General features: G+C 38.1%; 1 protein-coding gene across 3 annotated transcripts in view; it reads left to right on the top strand.

The window, feature by feature from the left end:
* Positions 1-21,279, top strand: part of HACL1 (2-hydroxyacyl-CoA lyase 1) — a 68,104-nt gene that overhangs the window by 21,773 nt on the left and 25,052 nt on the right. The window contains exons 13-17 of one of the 3 annotated variants that reach the window (XM_074270774.1): positions 691-845; positions 1,376-1,534; positions 2,932-3,039; positions 8,556-8,742; positions 12,534-12,940. In XM_074270774.1, coding sequence (XP_074126875.1) covers positions 691-845; positions 1,376-1,534; positions 2,932-3,039; positions 8,556-8,742; positions 12,534-12,566 — 642 coding nt within the window. In that variant the 3' untranslated portion in view covers positions 12,567-12,940. Of the gene's footprint in view, positions 1-690; positions 846-1,375; positions 1,535-2,931; positions 3,040-8,555; positions 8,743-9,279; positions 9,546-12,533; positions 12,941-21,279 lie in introns of those variants that run through there. The other 2 variants (XM_074270773.1, XM_074270772.1) reach the window with 2 other exon arrangements.

Genomic DNA, 21,279 nt, shown 5'->3' on the forward strand with positions numbered 1-21,279 from the left:
CTTTGGGGAGGTTTTCAGATGTGATGACTGGGTGAGGTCTAGCTAGATTTGGAGTCAAAATCCAGAGTCCCACTTTTACCTGTTTACCAACTCTGCTTTAGAGGACATGATATCAGGTCTTTCAACATCAGTTTTTGCATCTTCAGAGTAGGGTAACTTTACAGACTGCTCTGAGAATCTAAAGCAATAATAAAACATTACATGTCAACCATTATTATAAGCTTTGGAGTTTTAAGTTCACTCATCAGATCAGCTGCTAAAATTTTTAGTCAGTGACAGTTTCTCTAATAATAACTAGCAAGTTTTCCTATATCACATTTTCATGAATCATATTTTTCCTGGAAAAAGGGGAGGAAATAGATCTTTCCCTCTTTTTATCCTGTCTTTGTGCTTACTATACTATTCTTTACAGAAATACCCACATGTATCTTAGGAGTCCATCAATCAGCAAGCATTTATTTTCATTTTCCATTTTTATTTATTTATTTATTTTGCTAAGGCAATTGGGGTTAAGTGACCAAAGTCACACAGCTAGGAAGTGTTAAGTGTCTGAGACCAGATTTGAATTCCGGTCCTTCTGACTTCAGGACTGGTGCTTTATCCACTGTGCCACCTAGCTGCCCCATATTCTATTTCCATAATTCTTTACTTCACTAATAAACTTACTTTAATGATTTCCTCCAATTTTAGGAGTTAGCATTGCAAAAATCCTTGCCTATGAATTATTACACAGTATTCTACCATGTACAAGAACAGTTACCAAGAGACTGTATTATAGTAAGTGAAGGAGCAAACACTATGGATATTGGACGGACTGTGCTTCAAAACTATCTTCCTCGACATAGGTAAAAAACCAAAATTTTCTTTTAAGATAACTGCCTTTATTTATGTGCATGGATATATGTTTACTTGATAAATTAACTTACATTTACTAAATTGTTCAATGGTTGTACATGCTTAGTGAAAAGTATCTTGACATACTAAAGTTTATTTCTGTGAAAATTCCTAAAATTAGAATATCAATGATGATGTTTATTATGAATGGGACAAATGTATTTTATTTATAAATTTATAAATGTAAAGTATTACATTTAATTTTAAGATCAAAATTTTTTGTTTTAAGTTTCCTGCTTTGTGTGAAAGTTAATTTTAAAATTTGAAATTATCATATGGAATTTTTCTATTGAATGTCTTTGACAATTGTATGATAACTTTCATTCTAAAATGTTTTGGGATACATTTATCTGACTTTCAAAATTTTCTCAAGTAGTTTATTGGCTAAGATCTAAATGATTGTGAAAATCTGTAGTCTTACTGTTCTGTACAGTTAATTATTCTTCTGAGGAAAGAAATCATTTGAACATTTTTCCTATAGATTGGATGCTGGTACTTTTGGGACAATGGGAGTTGGTTTGGGCTTTGCGATTGCTGCTGCATTGGTGACTAAAGATAGAAATCCAGAAAAACGTGTGATCTGTGTGGAAGGAGACAGTGCATTTGGATTCTCTGGCATGGAGGTGGAAACCATCTGCAGGTGAAAATGATGCATTCCACTTTTTCCTACATATGAAAAATTATGTATGTATAGACATGCTAACTGCAGCTTTATTACATGCTAGGAAAAAAATATAAAGATCATGATAATGTGTTTTCTTAAGTCCTAATGCCACTGACAGAGTCATCCCAAAGTTTGTTTGAGATTACCTTACTTTTGATTCTTTAAAACATGATAGTCCTTTGGAGAGTGCTCACAAATAGAAGAGCCCACAAAATCACAGCATGCCTTCCCTTCCACGGAGAGGCTTTTTCTTCAAATCCTATAGGACTCAAATTTCAGTAATAATTATTATCAAATTAGATAGTGTATATAAAGATACTTTGCAGACTTAAAAAAAAAGTCAACTACTAATTTTTCCAAAATGTTGATTTTTTTTTCACTTTTAATTGAATTGGTATTTTTATAGTCACAGATGTGGTTTCAAAAATTCATTGTTCAGTGTAAAGAAAGATATATTTGCTTTTTATGCATATAGAGACCATTTATAATAATTGTATAGCCTTTTAGAGGTCTGTAGCCCAATGGTTATTTATATTTATTTATAAGAAAATAAATATAAATAACCATTGGGCTACAGACCTCTAAAACTGAGGCTATGTAGCATTATTTTATAAATCCACATTTCATCTGTTCAGTTTCATTCAGAGGCTTAGCAATGAGTTTTAAGATATTATGTAAGTAAAATTTTTTAAAAAGTTTTATATGCTGTAAACAATAACAACAAAATTATGTGATGATCATCTTTCATGAACTTGGTTCTCCTCAACAACGCATTAATTCAAGACCATTCCAATAGATTTGGGAGAGAAAATGCCATCCCCATTTAGAGGGAGAACTATGCATAGGAGACCAAATGTGGATTGAACTATAGCATTTTCACCTTTTTTGTTTGTTTGCTTTTTTTTTCTCATGGTCTGATTTTTCTTATATGATATGATAAATATGGAAATATGTTTAAAAGGATTGCACATGTTTAATCTATATCAATTTGCTTGCTGTCTTAGCGAGGTGGGAGGTAAGGGAGGAAGGGGAAAAAATTTAGAACACAAAAGTCCACAACACAGTTAAATGTAGGAAATTATGTGTGTTTGGAAAAATAAAAAAAAAACTATTGAGGGAGAAAAAAAGTAGTTGTTGCCTAAATGTTAGATAAAGATAGGAAATTGGTTTAGAGTTGTAAAAGATTGATTTCCTAGGTCATACCTCTAGGCTAGAAAGCAGTTCAGTGGTCATCCAGTCCAACTACTTCACTTTATAGGCAGGGAGACTGAGACCAAGGAAAATTAAGTGACTTTTTTAGGGTCACATGGTAAATACAAGAGCCATGATTTGAACCTAAACCACTAAATCTAGTTTATTCTCATTTGTTTTAGACATAATTTGCCGATTCTTCTCATTGTGGTGAATAATAATGGAATTTATCAAGGCTTTGATGCAGATACCTGGAAAGAGATAACAAAACTTGGAGAAATTTCCCAAGTGTGAGTATCATAAAACTTGGATGTTGATACACTGACAAATATATTTTCAGAATTTCAGTATACTTTGCATTGTTGTTTTAATTTAGTTTTAAAATCATTTTTCAAATGTTTTTCATATAGTCTATGTAATAAATATAAATTCTAGGCTTTTACCTCCTCAAGGATAGTTATTTATAAAATGCTATTCCTTTAATTGGTGTTTTATAAGAATCTAAAGTCTTTGTGAAGTTCAGATAAGAAAATAAATTGTCTAGATTTTATAAATGAAAAGAAATAGATAAAATCATTGTTTAAAGATAAAATCTAACCATTAGAGATCCTAATCTGTTGTGGCAGACCACTTATGAGTGTGAATGATAAGTTTTGTACATAATCTGTAATGATCCAGGACTTACTTCTCTCTACTACCTTGCTGAGTCCTGGTTGTTGATGATAGGGCCAGATTAAGATGGATGTGGTACTGAATTTGTGTATGTGAGTGCATCCTATATTATATTGTGTTGTATTATATTGTATTCCAAAACCAAATGTAAAGGATTTGGGATTGTCAGTTATTTTGTCCTACCTCCATTTTTCTCCATTTATAAATTGACCATTGTCTACAATTGGCTTTAAAAGTGTATACAGAATTTAGTTATTAGCATTTATGTGAATGCTGCTAATACAGATTTCTTCTATCACCTGTGGTGATTAAAAATTCTGCTTTGGCAGGACTTGCTGAATTTTAGATGTATCATTCTATGAGGACAAGTGTGCTTTTGGATATATTCTATCATAAGGTCGTTTTGGTTAACTGCCTCCATGACAACTGTCTCATCTGCCTCATCCTCTTCCAAATAATCACACTGTGAAGTGCAGTGATTTGTATGAATTTGCAGTCATAATAACTTAGAGTTTTCAGGAGTTTATATCTTGGAGACCATGACTTTTACTTTTACTGCTTGAAAAGTCCAGAAGGCTCCAAACTACTTTAAATTTAAAAACATTAAAACTAAAGGGCCAACATAGTAAAAATTATAATACTCCTAAAATTAATTTAATAGATTTTAATGCTATGCCAAAATGTAATGGAGATACTTTATAGAACTTATAAAATAATAACAAAATTCATTTAAAAAAAACACAAAAGATCTAAGATATCAAGGGAAAAGATGTAGAGATGAAGAATTAGTACTTCTAGACTTCAAACTGTATTATGAAATACAGTCATCAAAACCTGTTGGAGTCTACCTCCAGTGAAAAACAAACTAGTAAACTAGTGTGGGTCCCCGAGGCCAGGCAGAAAATCTGCTTTGCAGTCTTCATTTTATTAATCTGAGTGCCAGTTTAATATATTTTGTAGGCTAGTGTAACTACTGCCTGGTTTTATTTGACTTCATATCCCTCCTGGCTTAAAGCTCATTCCAGACTTTGACATTGACAAAATACTTTGACTTTTCAGTATCTCTACCTCAACCATCAAGATCTAGATACTTATCCACAGAGTTGTAAATAGCCTAATTGTGATGCTCATCAACAGAATTGCAAATAGCTGCAATGTTTTATTATTTCCTAGGTATTTGTGAATCAGAATAGTAAATAGCAGAAATTATCATACTAATGTATTACCTCAAGTATGTTTAGGGGTAAATAGTATAATTAAAAAAGCTTTGTTTCTATTGCTTGGATTCTCCATCAAGATTATCCTGATTTTTACTTAATAAGGCTTGTCAGTAATTAGGGAGATAGTGAGCCTGTATGGGCCTGGACCTGCCAGCCTTCTACAAAACCCCATCTTGTCTTGGTTAAAAAATAGAAAGTAGAATGGTGTGTCAGCCTGGACAGGAAAGAATTAGAAACAGTTCAATAAACCAGTTGGATAAAGCTGAAAACATAAGTTACTTAAGAAAGAACTCTTGTCTGATAAAAACTTCTAGGAAAACTAGAAAGCAGTATGGTAGAAATTAAGCTTAGACTAACACCTTACATCATACTTAACAATACATTCTTACTGGATACAAGACCTTAATATTAAAGATGACACTATAAAAGCATTAAAAGAAAAACATATTCTATAACTCTCACAGCTTGTAAGTAGGTCATGTAGTCTTAAATGAAAGATAGTGTCATAAAAGAGAAAATAGATAAATTTGATTATGTAAAACTGAAAATCTCCTATACAGACAACAGTTTTTTGTGGGGGTATGTATGACTGTTGAGGGGTGAGAGATACCCTTAACAGCGATGAGAACCCTAGGCCGGTGTCGGTGTCACAGGTTTTTGTGAGAAAGAATTCGCAGTCTTGACCTCCAAGCAAAATTTTTTTTGTTTTTTTGTTTTTTGACAAAAAATGGGTTTATTTAAACTGAGAAGCCACTCAGTGGGCCAGTTTCTGATAGGACTTAGCAAAGGTTGGGTACAGAATGTTGACTTTTATCCAGCCTTCTGTAGTTTGGGACTAGAGAGCAATTAGGGACTAATTTTCAAATCAATAAAGGGTGGTAATTGTTTCCCTGACCAAAGTGATTCCCAGATCAATTGGGAAGTGGGAATTTCCTGTGGGAACCAGGTAGGGAGAGGGGATCATTTTAAGGAAATTTCCCCAGACCAGGTGACCCACCCTCCACAAAGATCTGGGAGACAGAGTCCTTATTACATCATGACCACTAGCCACTTCCCAAAAGACCCATGGTCAAAGCATAATGACAATCAATCCTCAAGATAACTCAAGTATTCACTATCAACATGAAAAAGTGCTCCAAATTACTAACAAGAAAAAAGCAAATCAAAAAGTATTGAGGCTTACCTATACTCTGCAAATTTGATTAAAAAAAGAGGGGGCAGTCATTAATATTGGATGGGTTGTGGGAAACTAAGATAGGGCATGTTGCATGGTTGGTGGAATTGTAAATTGGTATGTGCCACAGTTCTCTTTTATTATCCTTACTCAGTTTCCCTAATTATCCTGACTCGGTGTCCCTAAAAATTGTCCTGCCTCAGTTTCCCTGAATTATTCTGCCTCAGTTCCTAATTCTTCTGCCCAATCCTGCACCATCCCTTCCTCCTAATCATGACGTTTCAAATAAGGAGTAAGATCTTCTATCTTAGACATCATCAGAATGTTGGGTGCCTCTCCCCATCCCCCAGCCCTGTCAGAACCAGATCCATAGTCCTGTTCCCCCTCTCAGCACCCTGACTCCGCCCCTGCCTCCGTCACTCACATTGGCTGCTAGATTCTTGGAGACCTAGTCTCATTCAGTTCTGGGATCAAACCATGGATCCATTTGGTCCCAGTAAATCTTTCTTTCAAATAAAATATTAAAAACTCTCTAATCTCTGTCTTGCCTCGATTTCTCTGGCATTATAGTATAACCACTTTGAAGAGCAATTTAGAATTGTAAAAATCAAATGATTAAAATATCCACAGTCTTTAGGTCAAAGATTCTACAATGAGGCATGTCCTCAAAGGAAGCCATTGATAAGAAGACCCCCTACATGCTAAAATATGTACAATAACCCTCTTTGTGATAGAAAATTAGAAACAAAGTAGATGTCCATTAATTGGGAAGTGGCTAAATAAATCATAGGACTTGAATGTAATGGAGCATTATTATGCTAACTGAGTATTAATCAATAGAGTGTTAATATATTAGGGGTATCTCCAGTTGTGCAGTGGAGAGAGTACCATTCCTGCAGTCAGGAGGACCTTAGATAGAACTTAGTAATTGTGTGACTCTGGACAAATCTCCTCACCTTGATTGCCTCCAAAAAAAGAAAGAATGAATGCATGAGTAAAGTAAGCAGAGACAAGAAAACAGAATACACAATAATTCCAATAGTGTAAATGGAAAGAATTACACACCAAAAAATTGCAAGTAAGAAAAACTACAAAGAACAAGCTTGGCTCCAGAGAGATGTGAGAGAATGGGCCACAAGTTTGGCACATTGCGCAAGCTTTCAGAGCTTTTCAATATGCTGAACCGTTGTAATGATATTTTGTCTTTTTCCTTTTTTTTTGTCTATAAAATATTAATTTTAAATGGGGTGGCTCTTTGAGAAAGGGAAGGACAGTGATGATATAAAAACAAAAGACATCAATAAAAGCTCATAGTTAAAAATCAAAGATAAAATTAACTTTTAAAAACTCTTGAGCCAAAACTTCCCTTCCTATATATACTCTCAGCTTTGAGTCTTCATCTGGAACCTTGTAGAGGTGAAACTGTTCCAAGAACCCCTGACACTGGGATTCCAGACCTGTACTTTACTCTTTAACATTGGAATTATTTGGGGATCTGAGATTTGTTTGTTGTTGTTTTTTGGTAAAGTTTTGGAATCTTCTTATCTAATGAATGCAGTGTTATTATTAAAATGTTTTAGTCATGTCTGACTCTGTGACCCCATTTGGGATTTTTTTGCAAAGATACTGGAGTGGTTTGCCATTTCTATTATAATGAAATTAATTCAATGCAATAACATTAATTAGAAAGGGCATTAAACAATTCCAATAGACTTGATATTGAAAATGCCAATCATCCAGAGAGAAAACTACAGACACTAAATGTGGATTAAAGCATAGTTTTTTAACCTTTTTATTTATTTTTTTATCTCTTGTGGTTTTTCTTCTTATTTTTCTTGCATAACATGACAAATATGGAAATATGTTTAAAAGGATTGCATATATTTAACCTATATCAGATTGCTTGCTTCCTTGGGTAAGGAAAGGAGAGAGAAAAATTTTAAATATCAAGTTTTACAAAAATGTGTATTAAAAAGTATCTTTACATTTATTTGGAAAAATAAAATACTATTCAGGAGAAAAAAGCATTAAACTTCCAAGGCTTGATCAGCTTGCTAAAACTTGTTTGAAATTTGAAATAAACACTGACTAAAACCAAGATGCCTGCCAGGATTAGTATGACTATTAATATCACACAAAGTAAGATATAAGAAACAAAAAGCAATAATGTTTTAACATTCTTACTGGATTTTCCTCTCCTGAATCATCAGGAAGACTTGACTTCCTATTCTGGCTTCTGTTGAGTGTGATTCAAATCTATCTGACTTCTGAAGTTTCCCTTCTACATTGGTGCTGCCATCTCAATGTTGAATAATTGATATTCTTTGGGCAGCAGCTAGAAATTTACCTTTTGTTTCAAATTTTTTCAGAAATCTTCATAAAAAGTTTGTTTTCCCTCTTTGTTATTTTCCTTTCAAGATTGTCTGCCATGTACAATTTTTTACTATTCTGGTCAAATAGCTTACTACTATTCTAATAACTTTCTTGAATTCTTCCTTTTCCTGACAGTTTCCTTAGTTAACTCTTGTTTAGTTAGCTTTTGTTTATTACTTTGTATTTTTCAATTCGTATTTGACTTATTTTGTGAACTTATTTTACAGGTTTTTTTTAAATCTGTAGAATTATATATATGCATATATAATTACATATATATAAAATAAGCACAAGCTTTTAATTCCAATTAAATAAATTATTTCAGAACATTAGTAAACATTAGTGACCATGTACTTATCTTTTTCAGAGCCCCTCCGGTTTCTCTCCTGCCAAATTCCCGTTATGAGCAGATTATGACTGCATTTGGAGGCAAGGGATATTTTGTGCAAACTCCAGGAGAGCTGCAGAATGCTCTGAGTACAAGCTTAGCTGAGAAAACAGTGCCTGCTCTTATCAACGTTATGATTCAGCCTCAAGCCAGTCGGAAGAAACAGGTAAGTGCAGCCAATATCAGTAAGGAAGGAAACGCTCCTGCCAAGCAGAGAATTCTCCAGTTCTCCTCAAATTTTGTATCAGGGATGGTGCTCAGTGGTGGCCTGGGGGTGGCCAAAGGTGCTTCCTCTAGTGGCTGCCATCTTGATTGACCACCAAAATGCCTCCAATGTTGTGATTCCAGTTAGCTCTGACTTCCTTCTTAGAAAAAGGGCAGAGCCTTGATCAGGAGGCTTTTAAAATGCTTGTTGACATCTTTAAGAAATGGATTTTATGGAGTTTTTGTCATTTTTTTCTCCCTGATTTTTGTAGTTGTAATGTCCTCTAAGTTAATACTTAGAAAGGAGAAATAGTAGCCAGAAAAATAGGGAGGGTGTTAAACACTGCTACCTTCTACAGGTTTTGATTGCTTCATTAAATTACTTGAATCCCATTTCCATTCGTGGAAATACTTTTAATAATAGTTTTTTTTTTGGACTAAATCTGTGATTTTATTGGTATAAGGAATTTCAGTGAGGAAATTCCCTCTCCCAAAACAGATCAGCCAAGAAGCAGCTACTGAGAGAGTCAGTGATTTATCTTGGGCTGCCTAGCCACCAGAGGTCTAAGGTGGACTTGAATCTAGGCCTTTCTTATTGGAAGGCCGGCTTTCCATCAAGTACGTCGCAACTTGCCTTGGCACAAATGATGCTCCCTAACAGACACCCAAACACAGCCCTCCAAAATGTACATTTCAGACCTACATGGCGAGCACTTGGTAAACTTTGTAGCACTTGTAAACCTTGAGGTGGCAGATAAATGTTAATTTTTGTGCCTGTTGTTAGTATTGTTGATTCAGAATTAAGGCAAAGGTGCCATTTAATGGTGAGCTTCAATACCCACATGGACCTTTGCCTCTGCACCTTTCCATTGGCATTGCCTGCGCTTTCCCTCTGGCTGTGCACTCCACCGTTTCCAAATACAGCCTCTATTTTCTGGGCTGTGGCCTTAATGTTCCCAGTTATTTTGTTCCTTTTCATAAGTCAGGAGTGGGGCCTGGGTCCTTTCCATGGGCACTCCCTAGCAACCTCACGGGCATTCTGCAGTGACTCCCTCTTCATAAGAAGGCATCCAAGGCTGCGAGGAGAACCCAGAGAAGTTTGCAGAAGGGGAAGCAAAGGAAGATGATGATGGGCTGAAGGGAGTGGGGGGCAGTGGGCGCTGCTGCCGCCATGAGCCCTAAGGGTTGGGGCCCGCTTCGAGGCTCGCTGAGACAAGGATTGCTGGCCCTTGGGGGCCTCAGGGCCTGTCTTTGACTCATTCTATTTCATCAGGTGAACTGAGGCAAGCTAGCCAAGGCCACTAAGGAATTAAACACAGTCATTGTGTTCTGTAAAGGCCCTGGAAACCCTGATCTGGTGACACTGGATCATTGCTCCTAGGGGAAATACAGGGAGACTCTGGCCCAGAGATCAGTGGGCACAACAAAGGTTAATTCATTAACCTTGAATTGACAGCTCATGTTTGACTGAAGCCTCTCTAATACATGTCATGTCATTCTTGAGTTTAGGAACACTAGACGTAAGCTGTTCTAAATAGAAAATGCATCAACAAAAAGCACACAAAGAGGGAAACGTGGCACTAAATAGATGGTGAAAAGGATGGAGCTGAAACAAGAAGACATATTGTTGCCATGTTCGATGTCAGCAAGGACCATGTGCATTGGGCAATTCAAGGTTTTCCACTCCACACATCTACAAACAATTCTGAAAGGCTGAGGGGGTTACAAACACATTTTAGTGAGGGGGAAAATTTGCAAATAAGGATAGACTGTACTTTTGTGGTGGAGGAGCATGTGTGGCCACTCTGCAGAATAGTACTACCGGGGAGGGAGTAAAGTTCCCAGAAGGCCACTAATCAGATGACCTGATAAACATGGAATCAGAATAATTTTGTAGGATAGTTCCATCTCTTGGATCTGATTGCTTTGTTATCATATCTGAACTATGGAAAAGTCTAGAATTTTCCTTTTCATTTTCCTTTTTGACTGGAATGTCGATTTCCTTCCTTTTCTCCATATGTTCTTTCATTTCAGGGCATGAAAAGACTCTATACAGGGTAATTATGAAAGATTGCATTTTCAATGACTTCTCATTCTTTTTAACAGTATCTTATTTTTCCAATGTGATCACGAAATAACAAAATCCTTTTGAAATTAGGGAGTTCTCTCCCAAGTTATTTATGCTGTTGACTTTATCAAACTGAGCTACTGATTTCATTTGCTTCTGATTCTTTGTCCATTAGTCTGTTCCACTCATCTACTTTTTGAAAAAAATGCCATCTCTTTCTCTTGAATATTGGTTGAGGAAAATTGCCAGATTTCCTTTTTTTAGATGGCTTGGTGATGATCCCCTTACAGTTATATTCATCTCAAAATATTTTCTTAATGTTTTAAAATTCAAGTTATGAAAGCATTTTGAAATAGATTTAAAAGCTTGACTATTTTAATTACTACACTGTGCCACAATCCACATTGTTTGGAAACATTTACCAGAGAGAATTAAGCCTTACTCTTTGTACAAAGTGTCTCCCTGATGTGGGTGTTATAAATTGTTTCACCTTAACATTGCTTCAATGTATCCTTGAATTGGAACATTACCATATAGTATTCAAACTTCCTGTTATCTTCTCCTGTCATTGGAAGTCAAATGACTTTTGAACTTCTAACCTCTATCCAATATTATAGCTAATAGAGAAGGATCTAGAAGTACATCCTGGGAAAGTGTGGAGAATCAAGCCACAAGACCCATCCGTCCTTGTTTGCATGATTGCTAGAAGCCTTCTTGCATTGGGGCCTTGCTCCAGTGTGGTTTGATGGCGGTCCCCCATCAGAAATAGGATTTCTGGCACATCCTCCCAGGCAGGCTGTGCTTTGGGCACTGACCACCCTAGTGCAGGCCTTCGGCTCCTCGTGGCAAGACTTTGCAATAGACTACCAAGTTGGCCTCCCTCCGTCCTCCAGCCACTAACCGAATTTTCCTAGAAGTCTGGTGATGTCATTTCCTGTGACCTCCAGAAGCAAATACCCAGCCCTCTGTTTGGGATTCCCCCTTTCTCCCTTCTTCCCACGTGTCCTCTTCACTCTAATGGCACTGACTTTGTGGCTGTTCAGGAAACAAAAGACTCGGGGTCTTGGCTCTCCGTCCTTTCTCTGGCTCTCTCTCCTTTGCTCTATTGGCTGACCTCCACAAATTACCCTTAGTTCTGGCTTCAGAAAGCCTTCTTAATTCCAGTGTCTTCCCTCTCTTAATTATTCCCTGGGAAACAGATTTGGGCAGATTTGTTTGTTGTCTTCCCCATTAAATTGTGAGCTCTTTGAAGGCAGGAACTGTCTTTTGCCTCTTTCTATCCCCAGCACTTAACACAGTGCCAGTATATAGTGGGCACTTGCTGATTGAGCCTGGCCCCACAGAAGTACTTTGTGCCCAAGGTCCGACAGCCAAGTGAATGAAGTGGAGACCAGCTCCGCGGAGAATGGAGCCAGATGTGGGTTTGGTTTTAGTTAAGGCCACGTAACTCCTGAAGACAATCTTCTCCAGCAAGGCAAGATTGAGAGACTCATCTGGTGAGGAGATGCCCACAGTTTTGAAATGATCTTGTTTAAGCAAGTGAAGGAAATGTACACGGCTAATCCATCTTCTTCATTCTTGCCAGAACAGGACCTGAAAGAGCAGCCTGTGACAAAGATTCCCTGCTGCGTGACCATGCTCATGACTGAGTATCTGCTGCCCTAATCCTTTTTCTCTTTTCTTAGGATTTCCACTGGCTAACTCGTTCTAATATGTGACCAAAGCTGTCAGTGGGAGGCCTTGAGGAATCCATCCTTTTCAGCTGGGTGAAGGCTGTTATCCATAGCACATAGCAACATTATTTCAGTTTTTCAAAATGTATGAAGCAAAAGAAGAAAAAACTATTCAAATCACACAAAAAAGATTTGCAATGTTTTTACCAGGATTATATTCAGTGAAAATAGTTATTTGAAGATATGGTGAAAATGAAAATCTTACAAATCATGGTATATTAAGCCACTTTGTTTTGCATAAAACCAACATCTGTTTAAATCCATTCCTAAAATTAGGTACATTTTAAAACATCTTATAGAGTGCTGTAATGCCTAATGGGAAGACATATAATAAATCATGAGTCCTAAATTGTTCTTCTACATTCCTTGTCTTATTTACTGTGTGCCTCAGTTTCCTCTTTTGCTAAATTGGGCTACTTATTCCCTTTTCCCTAACCCCAGTTTATTGTAAACTTTTTTTTTTCAAAAGCACTTTATGATTCACAGAAAAATAATTACATATAAAACAATGGTTTCAGGAGTGGCTTAATATTTTAAATGAAGCCAGAAGTTTCAATTTAATTCAGTCAGATCAGTCAACAGATATTTCTTAAACACTATGTCCTAGACACTATGCTATCCTCTGTAGATAATCCCTTCTCTCAACCTTTCCCCCCCCAAAAAAAAAATCAGTCCCTGCTTTTAAGGGCTTACAACATGCAAACAGCTATGTACAAACAAGATGGAGGCAGCATAAATTGAGTCCACTCTGTGGTGCAGTAACTAGAGCCTGGAGTCAGGAAGATGTGAGTTAAAATCTAGTGTCTGTGTGACTTTGGCCAAGTCATTGAAACTCTGTCTGAACCAGTTTTCTCCTCTGTAAAATGGGGATGATAATGATAGCCCCTCCAGCCCAGGGTTGCTGTGAGGATCAAATGAGATAATTTTTGTAAAGTGTTTAGCACACAGAGTAAGGCCCAAATAAATGGAGCTTTTATGATGATGATCTAAAAGGAAAAGCAGTGTGAGATTGCAGTATTGCACAAAGCTATTGAATTGTCAGATTCATCTTTTCTCAACATCATTCCAGATAGTTGCTTAAATGGATTCTTGAATTGGAACATAACTACCCAGTATCCTGGATCACATTTTTTAGAAGATCTTGTTTTGAGGGGCTGTGCTTTGTGACCTTAAACACAGAGAAGTCAGGGATTTAGCTAAAAGACTTGCTGGTGTCTATCCCTAACCAAGAAGTTATTGGCAAGATTGTGTTTGTTATAATAAAACAATTGATTTGCATTAGTTCTTTGACTTAAATGGTACCCACTTCTGTATTGTTTGGCAATGATAAGGCTTGTGGATTTCTGTGTCATCCATCCAACCATGTAGAACATGGATGGAAAGAAGCCGACTGCCCACATGCCAGATGAGCATGGAGAACATAGAGCTGGAGAATAGGATAGTGAGGGGGGCCATAGCAACTGGTGATATGGACTTGGTGATACTGCCTTCTTGGCTGTTCCCCAATGGAGGGCTATAATAGGGTTAGATAACAAAGGACAATTAAACCATTTAGTTCTGACCTTTGACCCAAATGTTGTTTTAATGGGACTAGGCTGCTATGTACCTTTTCTTGAATCCCAAAAGAACCAGGTATGATACTTTGACTTGACTATCTATGTTATTCTGAACTTATTTTCTTTTGCTTTATAAAAGTGAAAGGGAAGTGCCACTCTTCTTTGTGCCATCTTTGCTGTAATATATGGCTTAGTTGTTGTTGTTCAGTCATATCTAATGCTTCATCGCTCCATTTGGGGTTTTCTTGTTAAAGATATTGGAGTGGTTTGCCGTTTCCTTCTCTGGCTCATTTTACAGATGAGAAAACTGAGATAACCATGATTGATTTGCTCAGGGTCATACAATTCCTAAGTGTCTAAGCCTGGATTTCAACTCAGGTCTCAGTCTCTAGACCCAGCATTCTTATCCAGTGGGCCACCCTAACTAAGTCCAAATATATAGAATATCTGACCATAATAGAGCATAGGAATTGCATCCTTTAAGGATCCAATGTACCAAAATCGCAAGCTTTAGAGCTATGAGTGCCTTGAAGATCATCTAATCCCACCTCCTTAGTTTTGGAACTGTAGGCTTGAGGGAGGAATTTGCCCAGGATTTACACCATGAGTGAACCCTACTTCATCGATTCCAAATTCACTTCTTCTGCCATATTCTGCTGCCTCTTAAGTTAGGAGTGACTGTTTCCATTACAAAATAATTCTCTTTGCTAAGGAATTCCTTCCTATATACTCACTAAAGAGATGTTAGACTCTAGCATGTCACCTACTTGACTGAATCTTTGGGAGACAGTTTAAGGTAAAGTGTTAGGACTAATAGCCAAAAGATGAACAATCAGAAATAACTCCTCCAGATCCCTCCAAAATTAGTTCTTTTCTTGACTTCCCAGGCACCAGGTGACTGTCAGTAGAGCACTGAGCCTGGACTCAGGAAGACTGGAGTTCAAATGCAGTCTGAAGTCACTTAGCCACTGTTTTCCTTAATCCACTAAAGAAGGGAATAGCAAATTACTCCAGTATCTGCCAAGAAAACTCCTGGATAGGATTAGTGTGCCTTGGTCTGCAGAGTCACAAAGAGTGACACACAACTAAACAACAGTTATTTTCTCCATTTTGCAATAGAAGAAACTGAGGCAAACAGTGACTTGTCCAGGGTCACACAGCTAGTGAGTGGCCAAACATGATCTGAATTCGTCTTCCTCCCACCAACTCCAACAGTCTGTACACTATACCATCCATCTTTGCTACATGATGACTTACAGGGAAAGAAAACTGAGGGTGGTTCTGTTTCATGTAATCATGTTAGTATTATTTTTGTTTTGTTCTCATGATCTGACAAGCAACAGAGAAAATAATTCCTTAGAGAAGCACACATTTTCAAATTATTAATAAGGAATGGGCTATGTAGCAAAGTCCCTGCCTGAACAAGTATTCCCCTCCACAGTGTATCCACCAAGCTGGTATCTACCCTTTGCTTCAATGCTTCTAATGATGGAGAATCCATTCTTTCTGGAGGCAGCCTCTTTACCTTTGGAGGGGCTGTGATTGTTAGGAAGTTTTTCTTGGCTTGGAGCCTCAGTTTCTTTGCTGTATCCTCTCCACTCATCCAGTCACCAAGACACAGGCCCTCCTTATTTCTCACCCACTTCATTGCATCACCTCCCAGTCAGTCTTCCTGCATTGCCTATCCCAAATGCAATCTACAATCCACAAGACTATCAAATGGAGGTTTCTGAAGCTCTGTACTTACTTCCCCATTGTAAAAGCTTTAGGGATTGATTCTTTCTAGGATAAATACCAACTCATCTCTTTGCATTTAAAAGCCCTGTCTATTTTGGCTCCAGCCAGATGGTTGCCACGGTGTCTTCCAGTTGGCACATTTTGCTTTCTGCCTGTACTCTTCCCATATACATGAATATAGAGTTTTGGGACCAATGGTCAGACCGCATTCCTTCTTCCTGATATTATAGTTTGTGAAGATCTTTTGAATTCTGACTGGTCAATCAGTAAGCATTTATTGAGTCCCTTCTTTGGACAAAGTATGGTTCTGGATACCAGAATACAAAGGCCCATAAGGATCTTTCATTCTATCAAGAGTTGTCTGATATATTAGCCAGCCCTCCCAGCTTTATTTCATCAATTGCCCTCAAACTTCAATAGTGCTTCAGTTCCTAAGATCATATTGGTGAGTTCATCTCCTATGATACAAAAAAGCAAACCTTCTGTGCTACTTGGATAGAGGCCATGAGTTCCTGTGGCCAAAAAACCTCATTCCCTAATGTCCAACCTTCTGGTAATGATGACAATGATCGCCATCATTTATAAATGATAGCTATTATTTATATCATTTACCACACTCTTGAAACTTAAGATACTATTATTATCCCCATTTTACAGTTGAGAGAACTGATAAGGCTCTCCAAACTTATCTATGCGATTTCTCCCTTGGTCATCCAGGCTTACATTTGTAAAGTCTTCAGCTTGGTAGGAATATAAGATTTTATACTCCTACCAAAAAAAGAACCTTGACACAATGGTATAAGAAATAATTTTCAAAATTATCCTGAAGTAGTACAGCAGGAAAGGAAAGAAGAAATAGAAAGCCACCAATCACCTCAAAAGGAAAATAAAAAGAAACTGCATCAAATTTCAAAGCCCTCAGATCAAAGAGAAAATTTTAGCGGCAACAACAAAACCAATTCAGATTATTGCTGTGAAGCTACAATAAGAATTGCACAAGATTTATCAGCAGCTACAATAAAAAACTATAGGTCCTCAAATGGTATATATTCACAATCAAAAGAACAAAGGTTGTGGCCAAAAAATATATTCAGCAAAATTAAGTACAACATTGAATGGGAAAAAATGGACATCCAGCGAACTGTTAGATTTTCAGGATTTTGTCTCAAACAAACCTGAATCAATAGAAAACTTTAACATATAAGAGCCAACATCAAAGACTACTTTCAAGAGACTAAATAAGGACAAATTTTTTTTTTTTTTAATGCATGGCAGAGTAAACCATATGTTTTAAATTTATATTAGTAATTGGTTAGCACAAAAGAAGAATCTACACAAGAATTAGATGGGGGGGAAAGGCCTGGTAACTCTGAAAACCTACTTAATATTGCAAATGGATTAATAGATAAAATGTATCAAGAAGGATTTATCAAGAACTAAAGGAAGATGGAATAGGATAAGGTGGGAGTGTAGAAGGGTGTATAAATCAACAGATGGAATAAAGTAAGGTACAGAAGGGTGTTTAGATTAATGGAAATGTGATAAAGATAAAAGTTGGGAGAGAAGATAAAAGATCTTTGGGAATGGTAGGGGAGCAGGGAGGTTAAACTAAGGCAAATCAATAGGTAGAATTATTAGGAATAGGAAATAAGAGATATACACAGACATTACCATGAGCAGGAATAGAATTTATTAGAATAAAAAGTAGAGGTATCTCAAAGTCAAACTCAAAAAATTCAATCAAGAGATAAATCTACATTCATAAATATGTCCATGCTTAACTGTGGCCTGCTTGGGGGGAATGGGAGGGAGGTGGTGGGTGAGAAAAAAAGAACCGAGTAAAAAATGCACAGCAGAGAATGGAGGAAAATTTCCTACAAGGATGCAAAGAAAAGATAGACAGTTATGAATGCAATGTTGTCTTTTATCATATGTGCTTCCTTGAAATAGAAATTTATTGTTACATATTTTGAATCTTCCCTGATGTTCTGCTGCATACATGACAATGATTTTTTGTTTTCTTTTCTTTTTCTGATTTTCTATTTTGTTTTTTCTCATTTCACATTTAAGTTTTAAATACCAAAAATAGATTTGATACTCCTTCTATGCCTTGGTGAAATATCAGAAAGGCATTTTAGTGGAGGAAAAGAGATAGTTTGTTCACAAGAAAGGTCAGATTTCTTTATAAAGCTAATTTAAAGTGGTTAAGGAGAATTGTGGTGTCAAGAACTCAGATTTAGAGAGCAAAGTTTATGGGAGCTTGTGCCAATAGCAAAGTTTCAACATCCCCCAGAATCAGCGCTGTTCTGCTATACCATGCCTTATGAAAAGAAATCAGAGAAGTGATTTGCTTTAAGAAATTTTACTCCTGCATGTAAGGGGAGGGAGGTGGACTTTTCTTGTCATTTATTTTACTTGATTACTTATTTTTGATTTTGATTTAACTAGGTGTTTAGTTGGTTTAAAGAAAGGAATCTTGGTGGGAGGCTCATGAGCTTTGGTGATGAGTAGATGCCAGTCTACCAGAGTGTGCTGGTGACCTTTAAGAGCTTTCTAGAAGTGTAGAGTAAGGCCTAGACCACATGGAAAGATCAACCAGCCATCAGGCTACTGGGCTAAAAAAAAGCATTTCCTGCTCTTGGGAACACTATTCAAATGGAGGTAATAATATGTAAATAACTAGGATCATACAAGATCTATCCTACATTAAGGTAATGGGAAAGAAGGCGGCCTTAGTAGCCTTAGGGACAAGGAATAGTCTCTAGCAAAAGGTGGGTCTTGTTAGAAGTCAGGGAAATGTCTTCCATATTGAGGGCCCGGTCCAGGTAAATGGCAAGTAGCAGCATTAGAATGGGCTAGAATGTTGATACAAGTAGTACGTTTCATGATTTTTCCTTCTTTTCCCCTACCCACCTTCTGTCTCATGAGGTGACATGCCAGGTGGCAGCTGAAACACATAGTGGAGTCCCAAAGCCACTGCAGGCTGAGTTTAGATAGGATTTTCAGAAAGCCTCCTGTATCTTTTGTCATATCACAGGTCAGGTGATGGAGTCAGGTAGCATGGACCATTATCAAAAGCAAAATTGACCAGAAAGGTCCACTCAGGATGAGGAAAGTAGAATTTTTAAATAAGTCACACCAAGCTTGCCAGAAAATTTTGGCAGCCAGTTCTTACTAGAAACCTTAAGTGTACTAGAATTATGTAACAGGAGACAGGCCCAGGGGGGCCATAGCCGTCCTTGCTCTCATTTTCCTAGCTTGGTGTTTATATGAACATCTATTTCCTCATTCCCCAGCACAATGCTTTCCACATAGTAATATTTTAGAAATGTCTGTAGAAAGGAAACAAAAACAAAGAAGGGAAGAATGAAGGAAGGGAAAGAGGGAGGGAGGAAGAGGAAGGAAAGGAGAGAGGGAGGAAAGAAAGGAGGGAAAAGGGAGGATAGAAATGGATGAGAGCTGAGGAGAGATGGAGGTAACCTGATCAGGATGGTATTGCCTCATGGTAACAGATGTAGCAGAGGGCTTGATAAGTTTCTAGGGAACAGCCAGTCTTTGTTTCTATGATCCAGCATGGCAGGGCCACAAGGAGTTAAAGCCGTCAGCTTGTGCAGAGAAGTGACAGATGGTGTTTTGCACATTTCTCCTCCTGTTCAGGCTTCCCCTAGCAGACTGCTTTCCCAATTTTAGTCATGGTTCTATGAGCCTGCAAGTCTTTTCTCTCAGGGAATCCTTTTCCCCCCTCTTCCCTGCTCCTGGCCAGCTTTTGTTCCAGAGGTGGGTGACTGGTTTTTTCTTCAGGAAGTCCTTTCATTGATTCACTTTTGTGATGACACAGTGTCATGGCTTCCCACCATCCTCCTGCCAGTAACTTTCCACAACTGCTGCCTCCTGGCTTTGTTCCAGATTTTTTTCCTCCAGATATTGGGATCTTGGGACTTTGGCCCTCTGTCTTGGCACATTCAGTCCAACCAAATTCAGACAAATTCTCTCTCACGTGGTCAGAAAGCCAAGTGTGAGTAGATCTGGGGCATGAGCCAGTACAGGAAGCTACATGGTGAATGGCCAGCCCCCTCTCTCCATTTAATTTGGTCTGATCTCCCCCAGTCATACTATATCACCTTTGGTTTGCTGAATGCCTGGCCTAGTGATCATTTTGTCTGGGGAAACAGAGGCCATCTGCCCCTATACCCTTTCCCTGGCTTCATACCCTGGCTAAGTCCAAGCCTTATGTGTTGAGCAGTGAGAGGTTTCCAGAACAGACCAGCCTCCCTCAGCAGCAGTCACTCCAGTAACTTGGATCGTTTCTCAGGATCATCCTGTACTTTCCTAGGACCCTAGTACCTCCCACCATGCTCCAGCTCCCCCCCTTCCTCTAAGCCTCCTTCTGCACTCACATTACACAGGGCCCTCAGGTGAAGCCTGTAAAGATGAAAGGGATGGCTGGAATATGTTACCTGAATCTGAAGAAGTGATGCCAATGCAGGAGTTTCTATGAAAATATACAAATTAAACTTTCTAAACTAACATTTTAGTTTTATTTTTAAATGATGCTGGAGATACAGACAAAAGGAAATTATTTCTGTCCTCAATGCCCTATCGAGGGAGACAAGATGTCCACATATAAATTATTCCCATCCTGGACTGTTGGGCCATTCTCTGCCTCATTTCCTACCTTGCCCTAATCACTGATTGAGTGTTGCTTCAGTCAAACTGAGACCCGGGAGAGAACTTAGCTTGAAACACTGAGTGCCATCTCCGGTCGTTCTGGTCTATATGTGGTCGCTGGGCCCAGAGGGTTCTGGAGAAGAAAGTGAAGGTGAAGATTTTGCCCAGCCCTCCCTCACTTAGATCCACTTCAGTTGAGTCTCATGATGTCACCTCCCTGATATCATGGAGCTTTTCCAGAGTGGACAAACCACCATCCTGTACATAAAGTAAAATTCAAGGTGGCTACTTTGTTGCGAGTAATGCCTCTGCAGTGTCTGAGGAAACCGAGAATCAGTCACTGAAAAATAGGCCATCACACGGAACGGTCCAGGAATTAGGAAGAAGTGATGGAGAAGAATAGCCTCAAAGAATTAAAAATAAGACAAGCTAGCCACACAGTGAGGGCCAGGCAGACTCCAGTGGTGCCCTCAGGGCATCATCAGAAACTGAGGAAGGTCCCTGGCATATTGGACAGACTCCAGAGGTCCCCTGGAAGGAAGGCGCAGGACAAGAATCATCCAGGAGCTTTCTCCGTGGAGACTTCCAGATAGCTCCCCAGCTCCCCCCCATGGCCCTATTCTGGGTCACCTTCCCGAGACCTCTGCTCTCAGCCTAGGTAGTCCACCTGGGGATGTGGAACCAGCTCATCCTGTTGTTCTCTAGGGCTCCAGAGGTGGTATCAGGTTCAGGCCCAC

This window comes from Sminthopsis crassicaudata, chromosome 5 (assembly GCF_048593235.1).
Source record: "Sminthopsis crassicaudata isolate SCR6 chromosome 5, ASM4859323v1, whole genome shotgun sequence".
In the NCBI taxonomy this organism is placed as follows: Eukaryota; Metazoa; Chordata; class Mammalia; order Dasyuromorphia; family Dasyuridae; genus Sminthopsis; species Sminthopsis crassicaudata.